An 18,179-nucleotide genomic window follows, 5' to 3' on the forward strand; every position below is an offset into this window, starting at 1 on the left:
ATGTGTGTGTGTGTGTGTGCATATATATTTTTTATTAGAGAGAAAGAGAGCAGGGAAGAGGGGCAGAAAGAGAGAGAGAGAGAGATGGAGAGAACCTTAAGCACACTCCACATTCAGCATGGAGCCTGATGTGGGGCTTGATCCCATGACCCTGGGATCATGACCTGAGCTAAAAATCGAGAGTTGGACACTCAAAGGACTGAGTCACCTGGGTGAGGCTTTTTATATTTTTAATGTGGCTACTAGAACATTTTAAATTACATATGTGGTTTACATTGTATTTCTAGTGGACAGTGCTGTGCTACAGTTTTCAAGAACCAATCTGCAAACTGGGCTCTGAACTTCCAATTAGCTAATGCAAAGAAGGAATAGTAAAATGTACAGGCTAAATAAGATAAAAAAACAAACCAGCTGCTCAAAAATATAACTATTTATTACAGAATATTGGAGAAAAAGTATCTCGGGGGACCTAGTAAGGAGATAACGTGATGTAAATGAATAGCTACATCTAAAAGGCACAGCCGTTTCTCCTGTGACATTAAACACAGGCCAGCAGCAGAATTCAGGAGCACAATTCAGAAGAAATGAAAGGCACTGGCACATGCCAGGAGAAGCCTCCTGGGATTCTGCCCAGCACATGGATCCCCATTCAACAATTCATAATGGTAACACTTGAGAGATAGTCCATGTTGGCAGAGAAAAGAGAGTAAATTGGGAATGACTGGGTTAAAATAGAACCCTGCTATCCTCCTTGTCAGTTAAGAACCTACTTATGCCTGGGGCATGGGGGTGGCTCAGTCAGTTAAGTGGCCGGCTCTTGATTTCAGCTCGGGTCATGATCTCACAGTTTGTGAGCTCAAGCCCCGCACTGGGCTCTGTGCTGACAGTGCAGAGCCTGCTTGGGGTTCTCTCTCTCCCTCTCAATCTCTCTCTCTCTCTCTCTCTCTCTCTCTCTCCCCCTACCCTGCTTGTGCTTTAGCTCTCTTCCAAAAATAAATAAATAGTAAAAAAACAAATGAACCTACTTGTGCCCAAGAGTCTCTGCCACCAGTGGACCCAATGAATTCTCCTGAGTTTTAGATTAAAGGCTAGAAAGTTGGCAAGCAAACAGTGCAAGAAGATGGGAGATTTAGCTTTGGAAAGTCACAGAATTTGCTAAAATATACAGCTATTAACTTGCACGTGGAGTAGTTAGTAATACATACTTTTTCCAGTGGAAGGTGTTTCCAGGCAATTAATGACATTTAGGGTAAATTCCCAAGGCAAAATTAGGCATAAACTGTCCACAAGGTTACTTCCTTAAAAACAAAACAAACAAACAAACAAACAAACAAAACCCACCAAACCCCAGAGGTGGAATGTGAGTTAATTTTTGTTTATAGATCTTCATGCTGCTTAGGACTATAAAACCAAAGTGGCAGACCTTACACACCACACATGAAAATAAGATTCATAATGAGTCAATCCTCACAGACCGGACATAACCCTGGCTTGCGCCAATCAGCGACTTAAGAGAACAGCCAAAAAACCCCAAGAAGTTACCACACAATAACTTCGACACAAGCATTTAACAACTGTGTTGGCACTTACTGGAATAATATACTGATTATATTGATGTGTAGAACTTACAAGCTGATAATATTCTTTAAGCTGGTAGAAAGTAAGCCATTAAATCAAATAAAGCAACATTCCCCTTCTGGTGATTTTCCTCGCCTGAGTTCAAGCCTGTGGGCTTGAGGTTAGTATTGCTGTACACTATGCACTTGGAACCCTGTCATCCTCTGTCTGGAACAGTCACAGAGGCTTCCCCAGAGTAAGTATTTGTCCGGTGGCACAGAAAGCAAGTTTAGCAGCTGACGGCACAGCTGAAGCCCCTGGAAACAGGACTGCAAGACAAGTCTCAGGGGGTGGATTTAGGAAAGGGCCATTAAACAGGGAGCCAAGCAATACTGAGCGGCAGGAAATGCACACTTGAATTCCAAGACTGAAAAGGAGGCAAGGAGTTCTTAAGATTTTCCTGGGACACGAAGCCATTTGAAAATGAGACAAGGGGCACCTGGGTGGCTCAGTTGGTTGAGCATCGACTTCAGTTCAGGTCATGATCTCACGGTTCGTGGGTTCGAGCCCCACAATAGGCTCCGTGCTGACTGCTTGCTCAGAGCCTAGAGCCTGCTTCGGATTCTGTGTCTCCTCTCTCTGCCCCTCCCCCACTCACGCTTTGTCTCACTCTGTTTCTCAAAAATAAATAAATGTAAAAAAAAAAAAAAGAGAGAGAGAGAAAAGGAAAAAAAAAAGAAAAAGAAAAAGAAAATGAGACAAGAGCGATGCACTCTGTCTTCAAGAGGAAAAAGACGTCTCCTTTGCCCTTTGGCCTATTCACAGATCACCCCCCCTTACAAGGAACGCTTGTCTAAGGTCTGGGCTTCAGAAGTTCTCTTTTTCTAGAAGGATAAGCATCTCAAACAGGGCCTCTATCTACAACAAAAGGAGGCTGCTGGCTGATGACTGGTTCCTAACTGACTTGTTTGCTTTTCTTAACCCGGTGGGTCAGGCGGCCAAGGATTATCTGCCAAATGGCGCTCCACCTACAGAGTCCAGTGGAAGGGCAAGCATGAAGACCATACAAGGAAGAGATGGGGACTGTGCTGGGCCAAGCTGGTTCCTGAAAAAGAACACCCCCAGGGCAGCCTCATGCCCACCCCAGCATCTGGCTCACCATCTATGTACTCAAAGGTGGCAGAAGGAACATGAAGACAGCTTTAGGCCATAAAGTTTCTAACAGGTAGAAAGATGGTCTACCACAAGCTTTGCTATGGCAGGGAAAGATGAGGGGCATCTGAAAGGGAAACTGATGTAGAAGGGTGTGGGGGGAACACTGGAGTGGCAGGAGCAGGGACAATGCAGGGACTGGGCCAGGGATGACACTCTGTCAGTGTCCATACACTGCCCTTGAGCTGTAACCTTGTGCCTCTCTCCAGTAATCCCCCCACCAGACACCTGTGTACAAAAAGAAACCCCCATCAGGTGTGAAAGATAAGAGCATTGCTGGACTGGAAGGGGTCAGCACATGTGAGCTCCAGACCCACTGGTTGCTAAGCAGCCAAGCGATGTTAGAGCCGTCCTGGATCTCATCTAGAAAAGGGGGCAGCTGAACAAGGAACCCACAGTGTCTCAGCACTCAAACTACCAGACTGTCCTCTCCCTCAGGAAAGCAAAGGAGCTTCGCAAGCACCTGGGGGTGGGAAGAGTGGAGAATCTTCTGGGCAATTCAGGGACTTTCTGGGATGTGCCTTTGCACAAAGTTCACTAAGACGACGACACAGTGGTCCAATCAGTACCGAGAACGAGGGCAGGGACTTACGGAGAAGACAGCTTACATTCACTGGGATAAGTACGACAGACAAGGAAAATTAGCCCACCTTTGGCCCTTCTTTTTGGTGAGGAAATACACAGGCATTAAGAATGGTTTAAGACAGTCTTCACACCATACTCACATGGTCATGATGCAGAGTAACTAACAAGGCATGAAGTAATTAGATATCAGTGACTTGAGGAAACTTCTAGTTTCTTTATAGGGATGACTTTTCAAACCCTTGATGTTGAAGAAGAGTAACTGGGAATGTTGATCTCAATAGGTAGTTTAAGGAAAGACAGATCTTGGAGAGAACGAAGGGACTGAACCAACCATCCTCAAGCAATAAAAATGCACTACATCCCCTAACTTCCTTTACCCATTCTCCAAAACTGACACAAATGATAGCTCTGAAATTGTATTTCACGAAATGCCAAAGCTTCTTGGTCCGTAAAGCAGCTATTAAGAGAAAGGAAAAGACAGGCTTGAATGAATATACCTCCTTGTTCAGACATATGTTTACACCATGGTTAAGACCTGCTGGCATTTCATTTGAAAGATGATCTATACAATGATTGAAATTAAATGAGATACTGTCAACAAAAGTGCCTAGAATAAAACTTAACTCACGCATGGAGCTTTGTGTGTGTTAAGTATGTTGTTAAATGCTCTCAATTGCACTAGACTGGTTGTATTTCTTATATTGTGCTTCTTGACTTTCATTTTTCTTCCAAGTCTGAGCAACATAAGCTTGGTTTACAAATTATATAAATGAAAACATAAGTTGTGTTTTAAATTCTAGTTCTTTTTGTTTTTAATGTTTTATTTATTTTTGAGAGAGAGCGTGAGCAGGGCAGGAGCACAGAGAGGGGGACAGAGGATCCAAAGCAGGCTCTGCGTTGACAGCACAGAGCCTGATGCAGGGCTCGAACTATGAACCGGGAGATGATGACCTGAGCTGAAGTCGGATGCTCAACCGACTGAGCCACCCAGGCCGCCCCCTAAATCCTAAACTGTAATCAAGTTGATGAAATTCTGTAGTTTATGTAAGGAGCACTCGGTCAAGTCATGCGTGTTTCCCCTAATTTTCTCCACTTCTCCTCACAAACTGCTCCTTGCCCACTCTTTCAGGTGCCATATCTGACAGCTTCATCACAGCTACTGTCATCCACTGTAAGTCTTTAGGATTATCTTCTCACAATTTGAAGCCTACAGTGGCTTTAAGGATCCATTAACACTCTGAAAATAGTTGCTAAATTTTGCATCAGGAAAGGAACACACTGAATTTAAATGAAAAACTAAATTTCAGGGGCACCTCGCTGGCTCAGTCCAGTCGGGCATGAGACTCAATCTCAGGGTCATGAATTGAAGCCCCATGTTGGACATGGAGCCTACCTAAAAAAAAGAAAAGAAAATACAAAAGAAAAGCTAAACTTCACTAATGTGAAGGATAAGGTACATTCTTCAAACTGCTCTCATTACTTCCGCAGACAGCTTTTTCTAGTGCTCCCACTTAAAATGAAGGCAATGAACAAATTTTCACCATCCAAATTTGTGGAAAAGCGCTCAGTCTTAAAACGAGAACAGTCCTGCCTGCCTTGGGGTCCAACCCCACATGCTGGAGGAGCAGCTACACTATGGGAAAGGCCACAGTCACGCTGCCCTGAACAAAGGGAGTCAATGGGGTCTCAACAGGAAAGGGGGAAGCCCGCCTGCAAAGGGAAGGATCTCAGGTTCCTATGACCAATATTCATACTACCTGGAACACAACAGGTATAAAAACAAAGGATCATGATTCTCTGATCATGAAATAAGTATACTGCTGAATTATTTTTAAGTTTATTCATCTGAAAGCTTCTAACTAGTGACATCCGTTAGGTAAGGAATTCCTCACTGCCTAGATCCATGATGTTGAAAAGTGGCACACGGGAGGTACTTCTCAATCCAAAGAACTAGCTTTGTACAATCTTGGCCCTGTGGTACGGCTCTGCTCCAGTGGTCCCCAGCTCCACTAGACATTAGGATTTAGGAAACACCAATGGAGGGAGGAAGGGAGGGGGACACAAACCTTGCCATCAGCATTAAAGGCTCCCTGGTGACCATCACATTGGTTCAGACCCCGATCCTATCAGTACCACAGCAGAGAGGCAAACTGTTCCCAGGGGCAGTTCTCGCTGCCGCCTGCCGAACACCCAAGAAAGCATGCATCTGACTAAGATGGGGGGGGGGGAGGGGGGTCATTATTTCTCCATCCTCTAAACAAAGAGATCAATTAGCTGCCCTGGTGGAGCAAGGCCAAGGGCTGGGAATGGCTTTTAGAGTGCACAGCTCATATCCTCAACAGGGAGTGCTGAGTTTCCCTTTATGGAGCTGCAAGCGATGCTTCTAGTTTTGTGCTGGGGTATGGAAGGGGCTAAGAACTGTCCGGGGGAGCCTCCATTTCTAACATCCACACTGGGTTAGTAAGTATTTTAGAAGCCAGTATTTCTCCCCACTCCAGCTACTGCAGAAGGGTCACTGGAGACTAGACGAGATCATGGTGGCTGGAGGTTAAGTGATTAAAAGATTTCCCAGGAGGAAGGGGAGGTGAAGGAATATATTTCTGAACCTTTCTCGTGGGTATGAGATGCAGGCACCTTTTTCCTACCCAGAACCATCACAATTTTATCCGTGAAGTTTTACACCTTCAACACATACACATACCATTTTAAGGGTTCTCTGACCTGGGACATGCCCCCTTCTAGTTGAAACAGCACCACCAATCGGCACTGGATCCCACCCCGCTTGACTTGCCGGCTGCGGTTATGGTGGTAATGCACACCCTCAGGTCTCATTCAACAAGCTTCTGGAGAAAACAGTCACCCTTCGCTATTTGATAAAGTCATGTTCTATTTTTAACCTAGTGGAGTAACTGGTCGAATCACAGACAGGACAGCAGGCTTCATGATCTTTTTGTCCTTTGTTATTCTTAGCTCAATTTCCACAACTGAGTAAGAAGGTTTTGGTGGACTTGTGAGAGTGTTAAAACTTTTATCCCTTGTCAGCAGGAAAGAGCTGGCCCTTCTTGTGCCTTTCGTTCTGAATCTTGGGACAGATTAGGCTGGAATGCCACTGGGGAAAAAACTTGCTTATCTTTCACCATGAAGAGTATCAGGAGCTCAGTGATTCAGAATACAGGAAAGAAGGAGATTGTCCAAATGAATAGTATGTCCAAGTTAACTCAGGGTCTTAAGTAATGTGAGATTTTTTTTTTTTAACCTTCTTCACTGTGTTTATTCCTTAAAGTGAAGTTTCCAAAAATTATGATAAATGAAATGACAGATTTTTAATACCTCACAACATACCATTACCAGCCTGTATTACTCAACAAGATATCCCAACCATGTGTTTAATAGCTCTATAACCTTTTTTTATAATGTTCTGCTTATTAATAAAAGTCTTTAATAGAGGTCACAAATTCTAAATCTGGTAGTTTCAAATTAATGAAGTGTTAGGCAGCCGTGAGTTAAAATATAGATGTAGTATTGGTGGTGTTAAAAAGAATCATATTACGGGAGTAAAATTTAGAGTATAGCAGTTCTTTCAGTAATTCAGAACACTAATTAACATTTCAGTACATTAAGATTTTAATTTCTAGGACAAAACCTAATCATGGGCCAGGTGGTAAATACCAATGTTATCGGAAAAAATAAAAGTGTACCCCCAAAATGCTAAAATTATCCTAAAACAAGACATCCTTTAGGAGGACTGCCTCCCCTTTTCAGACTGTTGAAGGGACCTGGCATCTGGTAATGCCCGCTGGCAGAGGGGGAAGCATGCAGATCCTCAGGGAGAGGGTAATTCTGGTGTCGGAGCAAAGGCTACATCAGATCAAGGCAAAGGTTCCCTGTCTCTTCTAGGACAACTCAGGGGTCAGAGCCAGCCTCAAGCCAACAGGAGGTACAATCCACATGGCTGGGGGAGGCCAGGCACCTACACTCACCTTTCTCTTTTTGGCCAACTTGCTTGAACTGTCTGCGCCTCTCTTCTCGGGATCAGGCTTCTTCCCTGTGGCGGGCTGCTTGTCCTCCGGTCTCTTCTGGCGGCCCCCATTCCCAGGAAGCTGGGGTATCCGAGAAAGAAGGTCGAGGGTTATCTTCACCATCAAGATCGGCGGGGGAGCGGTGTCCCTGAGCGGGGAGAGCAGCTTGGGGTCTCTCGTGGGCCCCGGGAGCCTGTCCTTCCGGCGGTCTTCCTGGACAACCACGGCACGCCGGCAGCCGCTAGTCCTTCCACCGCCGCCCTGGGGCGGGCCCTGGCTCTGGGTCAAGGGGACCAGGGCAAAGTGCTCGGGGCTCCTGGCCCCCACATTGTCCTTCGTGGGCTCCGGGCCCGAGAGCACCTTTGAGGGTGCCAGCGGCCCACTCCTGTGCTTCTTCCTCTCACTGAGGCTGGGGCTGGGGCCGGGCGCCACGGGCTTGGGCTCTCGGCCGTCTCCTGCGCGGGGCCTCCCTTTCGTCTTCACCTTGGGCTTGTCTTTGGAAGGCTGGTCTTTGGAGCCGTAGGGAGGGGGTCCCGGCTCACTTTCCACCTGCAGGCTGGCCCGCGAGTCTGCCTGCGCAGGGGCCTTGACGGGCTTTTTGGGCTGTTTGTTTCCGACGGTCTGCCTCTGGGGAGCCTCCTGTTGGGCGGGGGACTTCTGACAGCTCCTCTTGCCGGCGTGCAGGCCTTCCGAGGGGCCCCGAGGGCCCTTGCCGGAGCTCTTGAGGGCAGGATCTTTGGATTCCGAGCGCTCGTGGCTGGCGGCACCACCACCGCTGGCACCACCACCGCCGTCGCCCCCGCCCTTGCCCTTACTCTCTGGGTGCCGAGGCGGAGGCTCCGCGCTCCCCAGGGCGTCCGGCGCTGCTACTGGCTGGCTCACTTTGGTCAGCCAGTTGTCCAGCTGCCATTTGTTTGTTGTAGGAGGCTCGGGCTAAAAACCAAGGAGTAGAGAAGAATGTGAGCTAACCAAGGATGATAAACTCTTCTGTGCTAGTCACCCAATTGTATAGGACTCTCCCAGGGAGACGTAATCATTCCAAACCTAAGAATTCGAGTCCTTTTTATCCCCTCTAGATACAGGTCAGAGCCTCTTAATAATTAACTCTTAAAACAATCTTCCCATCTTTTTGTGCTACAGGAATTTTGCCGTAGCAGATATCGACTAATAACAGACCATGAGATATTGACCGATGTAGACCACTGACAACTGGGGAGAAATCTTTGTAGCAAGTATTTTGTTCTAATAGTAATTCCAGTATAATTTACACAGAAATGACACATTTTGGCTCCTAAACTATCCTATCAGAAAATAAAGGGAAAAATGAAGAATAAACAGAATCCTTTTATCAAGGATTTTCACAGAAGGCTAATGAGTAAACTAATAATCTTAGTGATTACCTATAGGCTTTATCCTTTTTTTTTTTTTGACATACTTTTCAACTGAAAAGCACTTTCCGCAAGACTTGATTTCATTTCTTTACTTAAAAACATTAAACATTTATACATGACAAGGTTTGCAGTATGTCGTGGAATACGGCTTGATTTTCAAATTTTACACCTCGCTTGGGTAAAAGAATCAAGTGAAGGTGCATTAACCACTTGAATTTAGTCCCACTTGAAGTCTTTAAAACTCAAACATTACGTCTCTTGTTACAGGCAATCTTATCTGAAATAGCATCTATTTTTCTAAGAAACACAGGGTGGCTCCAGAACACACAATTAAGAGCAGTGAGATGACACTGATTATATGTACATCTGATAGGACAAACAAACAGAAGTTCCTGGCTTCTCCTGGTATCTTAACTGTTTTTCAAATCTTTGTTGCTCACTGGCTATTGATGCATCCTAACACGTCTCTCCAAGTAGATTATTAACAGAATGACCCAAAGACGTTTCTGTCTCCAAGTTCCACTCTTATGTTTGCAATACAGTGATGTACATGAGAAACTTACTTAAAGCATTTCTACAGGCATGTTACAGCACCTATACATTTTACGCCATATGGAAACATTAGTGTCTAATAGAGTAGGCAATGATTATGCCTTTTCAAAGGGCAGCACATCACCGACATGCTACATGTTTTTTAAGATCCATTCTGATCTGTGGTTTGTATGAGTGACTAAACCATATATGCAATGTACCAGAGAGTTAACTGAAAGATATTCCCCATAGGATTTAACTGGTTAGAGATTAGGGATAAGCAGATCACTCCAGTAGGTGGATGATATTTTACAGGAAAGACTGCTAACAACTTTCTGAAGTGGAATGTCCCAAATAATTCAACTCTATAAAAACACTACAAATTGATACGTCAAGATGTAGATATAATGTAAAGGATTTTTGACCAGAAAAAAAGTTAGGTAATAAAATGATCAGGTAGGTAGTTTGGGCTTGGTGTGATGAAAACAGAAGAGGAACTGTAAGGAACCAGGTAGGACCATAGTTCAGCCAGAAGGAGGGCTGCAGAACTGTTTTTTTCTGCTTACCCCTCATTGCTGCTTAATTATATCTCCTTCAATATCAACTCTACACCCAGGCTCTCATTTGAATTTCAGAGCAGAAGGGAAGGAAGAAGGAAACTACTCTAGTGTGCCAGGCATTTATTTTGCCACAGGAAATCTAAAACTGTATTCCATATCCTAACAAGACAGGATGATTGTTAATAGTGGAGAAAAGATTAGCACCCAATACCTACTTGTCAAATATGACTTCCTGCAAAGGCTTGAGGGTGTGGTAATCTGGGTGCTAACCAGGAACAAGGCATTAAGATATATCACTTGCCAATCACCTTAGGAACCACAACTTTCAAATCCTTTCTTGGGAGAGGTATGGATCTCTCACCAAGGCTAAGTTTACAGCCCCACTGACATCACTGACATGCTCTATAGAAGAGTATTTATTCGTGAACCAAAAAGGAAAGTCATTCCTGGTATAAATAACATCTGTTCTCCCCCCACCCCAAAACAGGGCAGTATAAGATACATTTAGTAGGAATGTCCTACTAAAGGAATGTCCTGGTTACAGAAATAAAACACATTTTCTTCAACTATGGTCCTAAAATTGGCCAGAAGGAAGGCATATGGCCCAATTGCAGGGTAAATTTGAATTTATGTGCCCAGACAAGGAGAAAAGGTATGGACAATCCCTTCTACAGACCTGCCATAAAGATGTAAAATGGATAGAATTATTTTAAGATCAGATATTATTTGGGTGTTGGGATAAGGAAAACTTTTACATTAAGGGACTGAATGAAATAGATTTTAAGATGAATTTTAAACGCTGGACAGGATCAAGGTTTGGACTTTCCTTTCTTCCCCTGCCTTTCCTCATGCCCCGCCACCAGTCTCCCAGTCCAGTGCTGGTGCAACCCCAACACTGCACACTGGGTGTGAAAAAAATACCGGATTTTCACTAGGGTTTTTTTGTTTTTTTTTTAAATTTATTTTGAAAGGGAGAGCATGCACGAGTGGGGGAGGGGCAGAGAGAGAATCCCGCTCTGTCAGGGCAGAGCCCGAACCCACCAACTGCGAGATCATGACCTGAGCCAAAGTCGGATGTTTAACCCACTGAGCCACCCAAGCGCTCCTCAATAAGTTTTAAGAAATGTTTGACAATACGTCCCTTTACATCTCCTAACTCCTCAAATTGGTGGAAGCTCATGCATTTTAGGATAAATTGTGGTTCTGAATAAAAAGTTTTGAGCTATGCACAAATATGTCTCCTTTTTTTTTTTCTTCGTAAAAATGTCGTTATGAGTCTCAAAATGTAAGGAAAAGAAGGAAAGGAGAGGACTATGAGAGAGAGGCATGGTGTAGTAGCAAAAAATGCTCTGGAGTCAGATGGCCATGGGCCTAAATCTTGGTGTTGCTACCTTTTAACTGGTAAAAAGACAGCTCCCAACCTCCCACGGTTGACGGAGAGCTAAGTCAAATACCTCATTAAAAAATACCAAGAGTATATGGGAGGCAAATCAACAAAGGCATTTCACTACAAACAAAGCGGGACAATGAATCTATGTTAGAAGACCAAGTAGATCCTTGAATAACGGAGAATAGAATCATTTTTTCTTAACGTAAGCAGTAAAAAGACGATGTGTCCCATATATTTGGAAAAGCTGAGATTTACATTTCGATTCACACTATAAAGCAGACACCGAAAGCAGCTTCCCCCAAACTGCCAGCCCATTGGTGGGCATACGGCATTTCAGATCACCTAAGATCACTGGACTACTTTATCAAATGGATTTAAAATGGAGCCATAACAAGCACAAATCTCAGCATTAAAAATAGATTTCAAAAAAGGGTGATGGGGCGGCTGGGTGGCTCAGTCGGTTAATCATCTGAGTCTTGGTTTCGGCTCAGGTCACGATCTCACGGTGTTTGAGCTCAAGCCCCGTGTTGGGCTCCACAGCTGGAGTTTCAGCTGCTTGGGTTTCATCCTCTCTCTCTCTCTTCCTCTGGCCCTCCCCTGCTCACACTATCTCAGTCTCTCTCAAAGTAAATAAATAAACTTAAAAAAAAAATTCTCTCACACATGAGATTTACAATAATGCAGGTGTTTCTTTGAAAAGAAAAGAAGGTATGGGGCGCCTGGGTGGCTCAGTCAGTTAAGCATCCGACTTCGGCTCAGGTCATGATCTTGCAGTTTGGGAGTTCAAGCCTTGCGTGGGGTTCTGTGCTGACACCTCGGAGCCTGGAGCCTGCGTCTCCCTTTCTCTCTGCCCCTTGCCTGCTCACACTCTGTCTCACTCTCTCTCAAAAATAAAGTTTAAAAAAAAAAAAAAAAACTTAAAATAAATATATAAATAAATAAAAAATAAAAGGAAAAAAGGTAGTTAAATACACCGGGGGGTGGGGATGGGAATTAAAGGCTTAAAATCTACACAAAGACAAATTATTTCTGGTGACATCTCAGTACATGACATATAAACTGCACCCAAATCTAGACTTGCTTATCAGCCCAAATGTGCAAATATGAGCCTGTTTGGTAAGGCAATTTAAAAAAATAAAGTAGGATGGGAACATTTATTTTTTCGAAAAGTCTCAATCTTTTCCAGTAACTTTTGAACAACAAAATATAATGGTTTCATTAATATAAATGCTAGATGAAATTTTTCTTTCAAATTTCAATTATTCATCCAAATCTGTACCATTTCCATTTTATTTGAACTGAATTTTATTATTTAATTCAATTCTCTTCCTTCTTTTAGTAACCAAACAAGCATGAAGATTTTTCTAATTGAATAAGGAGACATAAAGCAAAGTTCTTATAAGCAGGGAACAAGCAATTTGTCTACAAAGCATTTTCAGTATCTTTTCCCTGATGCACAGAATAATTATTTCAACAGTAATTAGAATCACACAAGGAAACAGCCCCCAGAAACACATAGAGTAGTTTCTAAAATCTGCAAGGCATTTTAAGTACAGTTAATGCTGATTCATGTTTATTCACTCCAAAAAAATATTTATTGAGCATTTAGTCTGTGCCAGACATAAATTCATGTCTAACAAAAAAATGACACTCAGTTATTTTTCCTTGCCCTCAGACATGGCTGTTAAGTCTCACTACATTATCTCCAGATGCATTCAGTTAATGCTCTAGTGGAACTGCCCTGATTTCTAAACAGATGTAAATATTGGGAACTTGAACGCTTTCTTAATCAGAAAGGTTCATTTCCCAGGATTCCCGTCTAAAATGAGCAGAGTAATTTTCTCTATACAAACTGGTCTAGTTCATTCACCAAAAAGGTCTTCCCTTTCCACCAAGTATAATTTTTACATTGCTACTCCACGTTTTGAGGGCCTCTGGCAACCCTGATTGTTGTTACTAGACTTCTTGTATTCAACAATCCAGTAAAAAAATAGAATAAGTCTTCTAGATAAACGTGCTTGTGATTTGCAGTCTCATCTGTTTATCTTACAGTTTCTCCCAAGGGTGGGTGACAGGCACACACAATTATCCCTGTTTTACATGGAACACAGGGAGCAAGAAACACAGCCCTGGCAAGATCACTTTGCCATCAATTTAATGCATGGCTTTTAGTGATTCAAAAATAGAACCTCTGATGACTTATTTCTAGTTCACGTTCCTGTCCTATGCTAAATTGGGCTGTCTCCTTTTGATTTCCTTAATTCATGCATTCCTGAAATTTCAAAAAGAATTCTCATTAATATTAAAACAGCAGCCTACTGAAAAAAAAACACACACACACACACAAAAAATGAGTTGTCTTTTTTAATAGAAGGGAAAAGAAAATGGTGTGCAAACATTCTTAATGAGTCGCTCCTCCAAACAACACTAGCCACAACAGAGAAGAACTTATCATTTTATAGAAGGAGAGAGAAGACCTCTCTCCCAAACTTCTATTGCCAAATGTTTGGTAAGAAATAAACAGAAATAGCTGGCCCTACGCAGCACAGGGGTAGGAGAGAGTTGCCCCATGGGACAGAACCACTCAGTCCACAGCCAGTACTGGCCCACAGCAGACTCTAGCCCCAAAAGCAGAATGCTGCCATCCTAGATTGCCTCCTGGAGGGGACACAATACCTCAGGAGCCGGAGTTTCTAGGGGCTCATTCTCTTCGCTGTCACTTGAGCTGCTCTCGCTCTCCGAGTCCGAGGAGCTGTCTGAGTCACTGGTGCTCTCTGACTCGGCACTACTGGAATGTGCTGAGGCCGCGGCTTCTGGAAGCGACTGTGGAGCACTGCGAAGCAACCGAAGACAGAATCTGAAGACACCTCACAAGGTGGATTTTCTCCCTCTTTACTCACACCCCACCCTGCCCTCCAACCATTTTTCTGCTACTCAAAAGAGAGGGCCTTAATAATACCTAACATTACTAAATTACCACATCATCCAGTTGAGAGAAAGGCCCACAGTGGCTCAAATGGTCAGTGAAAAATCTTTAAAATGGCTCACCAAATAACTACATAAATGAGAAGCTTGTGGATATTTTGCTCCTGAAGAACATTTTGAGCTACACAAAATTCAAGTTAGATGGTAGCACTTTATATCAGAAGTTTAGTAAACCACGGCATGGACTGCCTGTCTATTCTTCTAAATAAAGTTTTATTAGGACGTGTCCACACCTGTTATTTAAGTATTGTCTAGATCTGCTTTTATACCACAAAAGCAGAGCTGAATAGTTTCAAAAGCTAAATAGTTTTTAGGCCATATAGCCTAAAATATTTACTTTCTGACCCTTTGTGTTTGCTTTAAATGGGTATAAATTAATCCATTAAGTTATTTTATGAAGTTATAATTAAAACCTCCCTCTGTTCTCTATATGAAAACTAACCGAATGGTAGCCAGAGACTGTTGAATATAAATGGCGCTCCTCTGGAAAGTGGCGTCAAAGGTAATCCAGTCACACCCTTGGGCAGAGTTATAGAAGAGGCCGTTTTTTATGAGTGGCTTAGGATCACCCCCAAATACCAGCTGAAGTAGAGATTAACTACTACAAGTTTTAAGAATAAGGCAAGAATTCTAGTCAGGGAGAAAACACACTGATCACACTGCTGGGCCCATACAGAATTTCACAGCCTATCTTAAAAACTTGTCCCAGATGGGATCAGCCAGGGCAATAAATCCAGAACTATAATCTTGAAAGCCTCCACAACCACCTAAAATATTAAATGATTTATTAAATACATTTTTTTATTAAAATAAAATAGAGTAACAAAAAAAAAAAAATACCAAAGTCACTAGTTGAGGTAATTTTAAAACACGCACACTATACTACAAATGATGTAACTGCCTCATATAAAACGCTACATCAGGGGCGCCTGGGTGGCGCAGTCGGTTAAGCGTCCGGCTTCAGCCAGGTCACGATCTCGCAGTCCGTGAGTTCGAGCCCCGCGTCGGGCTCTGGGCTGATGGCTCAGAGCCTGGAGCCTGTTTCCGATTCTGTGTCTCCCTCTCTCTCTGCCCCTCCCCCGTTCATGCTCTGTCTCTCTCTGTCCCAAAAATAAAAAAAAATAAAAAAAAAAAAAAAACGTTGAAAAAAAATAAAACGCTACATCAAATTTGCGATCCCGTTCTCCCTGGTAGCTGAAGAGCTTCAGCCAGTGAGGATTAGAATGAGATGCACTTTCAGTGTGCTTCCTGCTTCTAGTTTATCCCCATCTTTCCTATTTTCTCTTCCTCCACTTTAAAGTTAGGCTATTTTGTCATAATTTTATGCCACCAGAAGTTACTGAACAGAAGAGAAAATGAGCAGAGCTTTTGAATCCAGACAACCTCACATAATTACACGATAATTACATGGTCTGCCTCCACAATAACTGTAACGTCACCTGTGTGGCAGGAAGGTTTTTATTGCTGAGCACGTCTCGGAATGGATGACCACATCTCAAGAAGTAAAACAGCTACAGCATAGTTTAACCCTTTGTCCATGGAAGGCAGGTACCAATATATTAAATCATTAAGTTCAATACCAGAGGAAAATATTGTAAAGACAGTTCAGATAATTCCCACTTCCAAAAACTAAAGCACCTTATTTTCTGAAATATGGCTGCTACTTACAAAGTGAAAACAGTGCCATTTTTCATCACACTAAAATGCACTCTAGGTCAATTTTTTAAAGCAGCTGAAACAACTAGAAAACTCACATGACTGAGAAAACAGGCACTATGGAAAACAATTTCTAGAAATGATTCAGTTTTGTAATTTTTGAAAATAGCAAATAAAAACATTATGCTCCTCAGCATAACTTTTTAAACACTGGTTATATTAATACTGATGAAAGTGATTTAAGCTTATTTTTTTTTAATTCTCAAAAATTCTTAAATTCCAACCTGATGATCTAGGTAGGTACAGGGACTTTCTCTTTTATAGAGCTAACAACCTCTCTTGGCTGATTTAAGCTTCCAAAAAATTAAATAGGTACTTTCTTCTAACTGTGATCCTTCACGTCCTTCCTTCTCCATGAAGAAGCTATGAAAGCACTAACGGAGAAACGCAAACACTTTGCCCGCATACAATACCTTGGAGGTGCAGATGCAGAAGGAGGCTTCTCTGGGCTCTAGGTATTCACAATAAGGGCAAGAAGGACCAGGAAAAGAACAAAACAACAGGTTAGGATAAGCAGCTGGAAAGCTTACATTTTTAAGGATTCCTGGTATTACGGGGGTGTACAAAACTTACTTGTTCGTTGTCACTGTCCTCACTGTCACTGAGCTGAAGGTCATCTTCGAGCATGCTGGAATGGGCAGGGACACAGACATTGTAGGATTTAAAGTACTGTCTACTAACTTCTTTTAGTATATAAATAGAAAATATGCTTAATGATAAAAAAAAAACAACAGAGAGATGGGATAGGTAGAATTTTTATTTATTCATCAAATGCCTTATTTTTCAGAAATGTTAAGTTTTACTATTATAACACAGAAACTAGTTTAGTCCAAGCTCCTTACTATCTCAAGACTGAATCTTCCACACGTTCTGAGCATTAAAAGCAGAACTACCACGAGACAGGGATTTGTGACCAGCCTGGAGACTGAAGTTCCCAGGTTTACACAAACAAAGCAAACAATAACGACTACCAGAAAAAATATACACAATACACTCTATTTTCTTCAATAGTCTCTAACTACATTAAGTGATTAACCAGTAAATAAGTTAACACTGGGTAAGTGAGTATTTGTAAAGTGTTTAGAAGAGTGCCAAGGCACTTAAGTGTTATATGTGAATTCAATATATAGTAAGATATACGAAGCTATCAAGGCCATTGCCACCAAATACTGCAGGTATCTTACATTTTTGTTCAAGGGACATTATTAATATTAAACTTTATTTTTCACCCCACCCACAAATTCTCTCTTGTTTGCTTAAACACTCATTAGTTGAAAGAGTAGTAATATCAATAACACTGTTGTCTAGAAAATATGTTTAACCTTACTGCTATCATTCTGGTGAAAATAAAACCTCAGTTCACTTCCTCATAGTTATAGTTAATACTCATCTCTAGGTATTCTGGTCTATGATCAACTTCAGTGCTAAGAGCAAACATCAGGGGCACCTGGGTGGCTCAGTCAGTTAAGCTTCCAACTTCGGCTCAGGGTATGATCTCACAATTCTTGAGTTCAAGCCCTGCACTGGGCTCTCTGCTGTCAGCACAGAGACCACTTCAGATCCTCTGCCTCTCTCTCTCTCTCTCTCTCTCTTTCTGCCCCTCCCCTACTCTCTTTCTCTTTCTCAAAAATAAAATAAAAAAATATTTTTAAGAGAAAAAAACAAACATTATACTTCAATTTAAAAAAAAAAAGCCATTTTCCAGTCCCTACATGTTTATTCAACTCTCAGCCCCTCCTTATCTCCTCCCTCTTACCATCTTCTGAGGACAAAACTACAATCAAAAGAATGTATCAGTAGTTAATTGTTTGTTCCCACTTCCCCCAAATTTATGAGCATCACTATTTGAGGAAATGTTATTAGTGAAGGTGGAAAAAATAAAAATAAAAAACCAATCTGCTTAAGTATATAAGAAATGCTCCAAAAAGCAAAATTATATTAGTTACAATCCTTTAGTATTTCTAAAAATACCTCTCCAATAATCTGACCAAAAATTTTTACTGCAAACCCACTAGCTGCCACTGAAGTAAAAGCAGGCATGATTATTTTGGGAATCCTTGGTAAAATCACTCTATTTTCTAACGAAAATAAATTATAAAATGTGGCTCTTTTGTAAATGACCACCTACATGCAATGTTTTAATTGTGCCAAGGAACTATTTTCACCAACAAATGTACGAAAACTATCCTGTGATAAGTCTCTTAAAAATACAAAAGCTGTTAGCTACTTGTAA

At 42.1% G+C, this 18,179-nt stretch overlaps 1 protein-coding gene across 3 annotated transcripts in view; it reads right to left on the minus strand.

The window, feature by feature from the left end:
* Positions 1-18,179, minus strand: part of AFF1 (ALF transcription elongation factor 1) — a 135,702-nt gene that overhangs the window by 18,742 nt on the left and 98,781 nt on the right. For all 3 annotated transcript variants that reach the window (XM_040478867.1, XM_040478858.1, XM_040478849.1), the window contains exons 8-11: positions 16,520-16,574; positions 16,360-16,397; positions 13,922-14,078; positions 7,335-8,306 (exon numbers count right to left, since the gene is read on the minus strand). In XM_040478867.1, the coding sequence (XP_040334801.1) occupies positions 7,335-8,306; positions 13,922-14,078; positions 16,360-16,397; positions 16,520-16,574 (1,222 nt within the window). The remainder of the gene's footprint in view (positions 1-7,334; positions 8,307-13,921; positions 14,079-16,359; positions 16,398-16,519; positions 16,575-18,179) is intronic.

This window comes from Herpailurus yagouaroundi, unplaced genomic scaffold (assembly GCF_014898765.1).
Source record: "Herpailurus yagouaroundi ecotype Mexico unplaced genomic scaffold, PumYag 28, whole genome shotgun sequence".
Classification (NCBI taxonomy): Eukaryota; Metazoa; Chordata; class Mammalia; order Carnivora; family Felidae; genus Herpailurus; species Herpailurus yagouaroundi.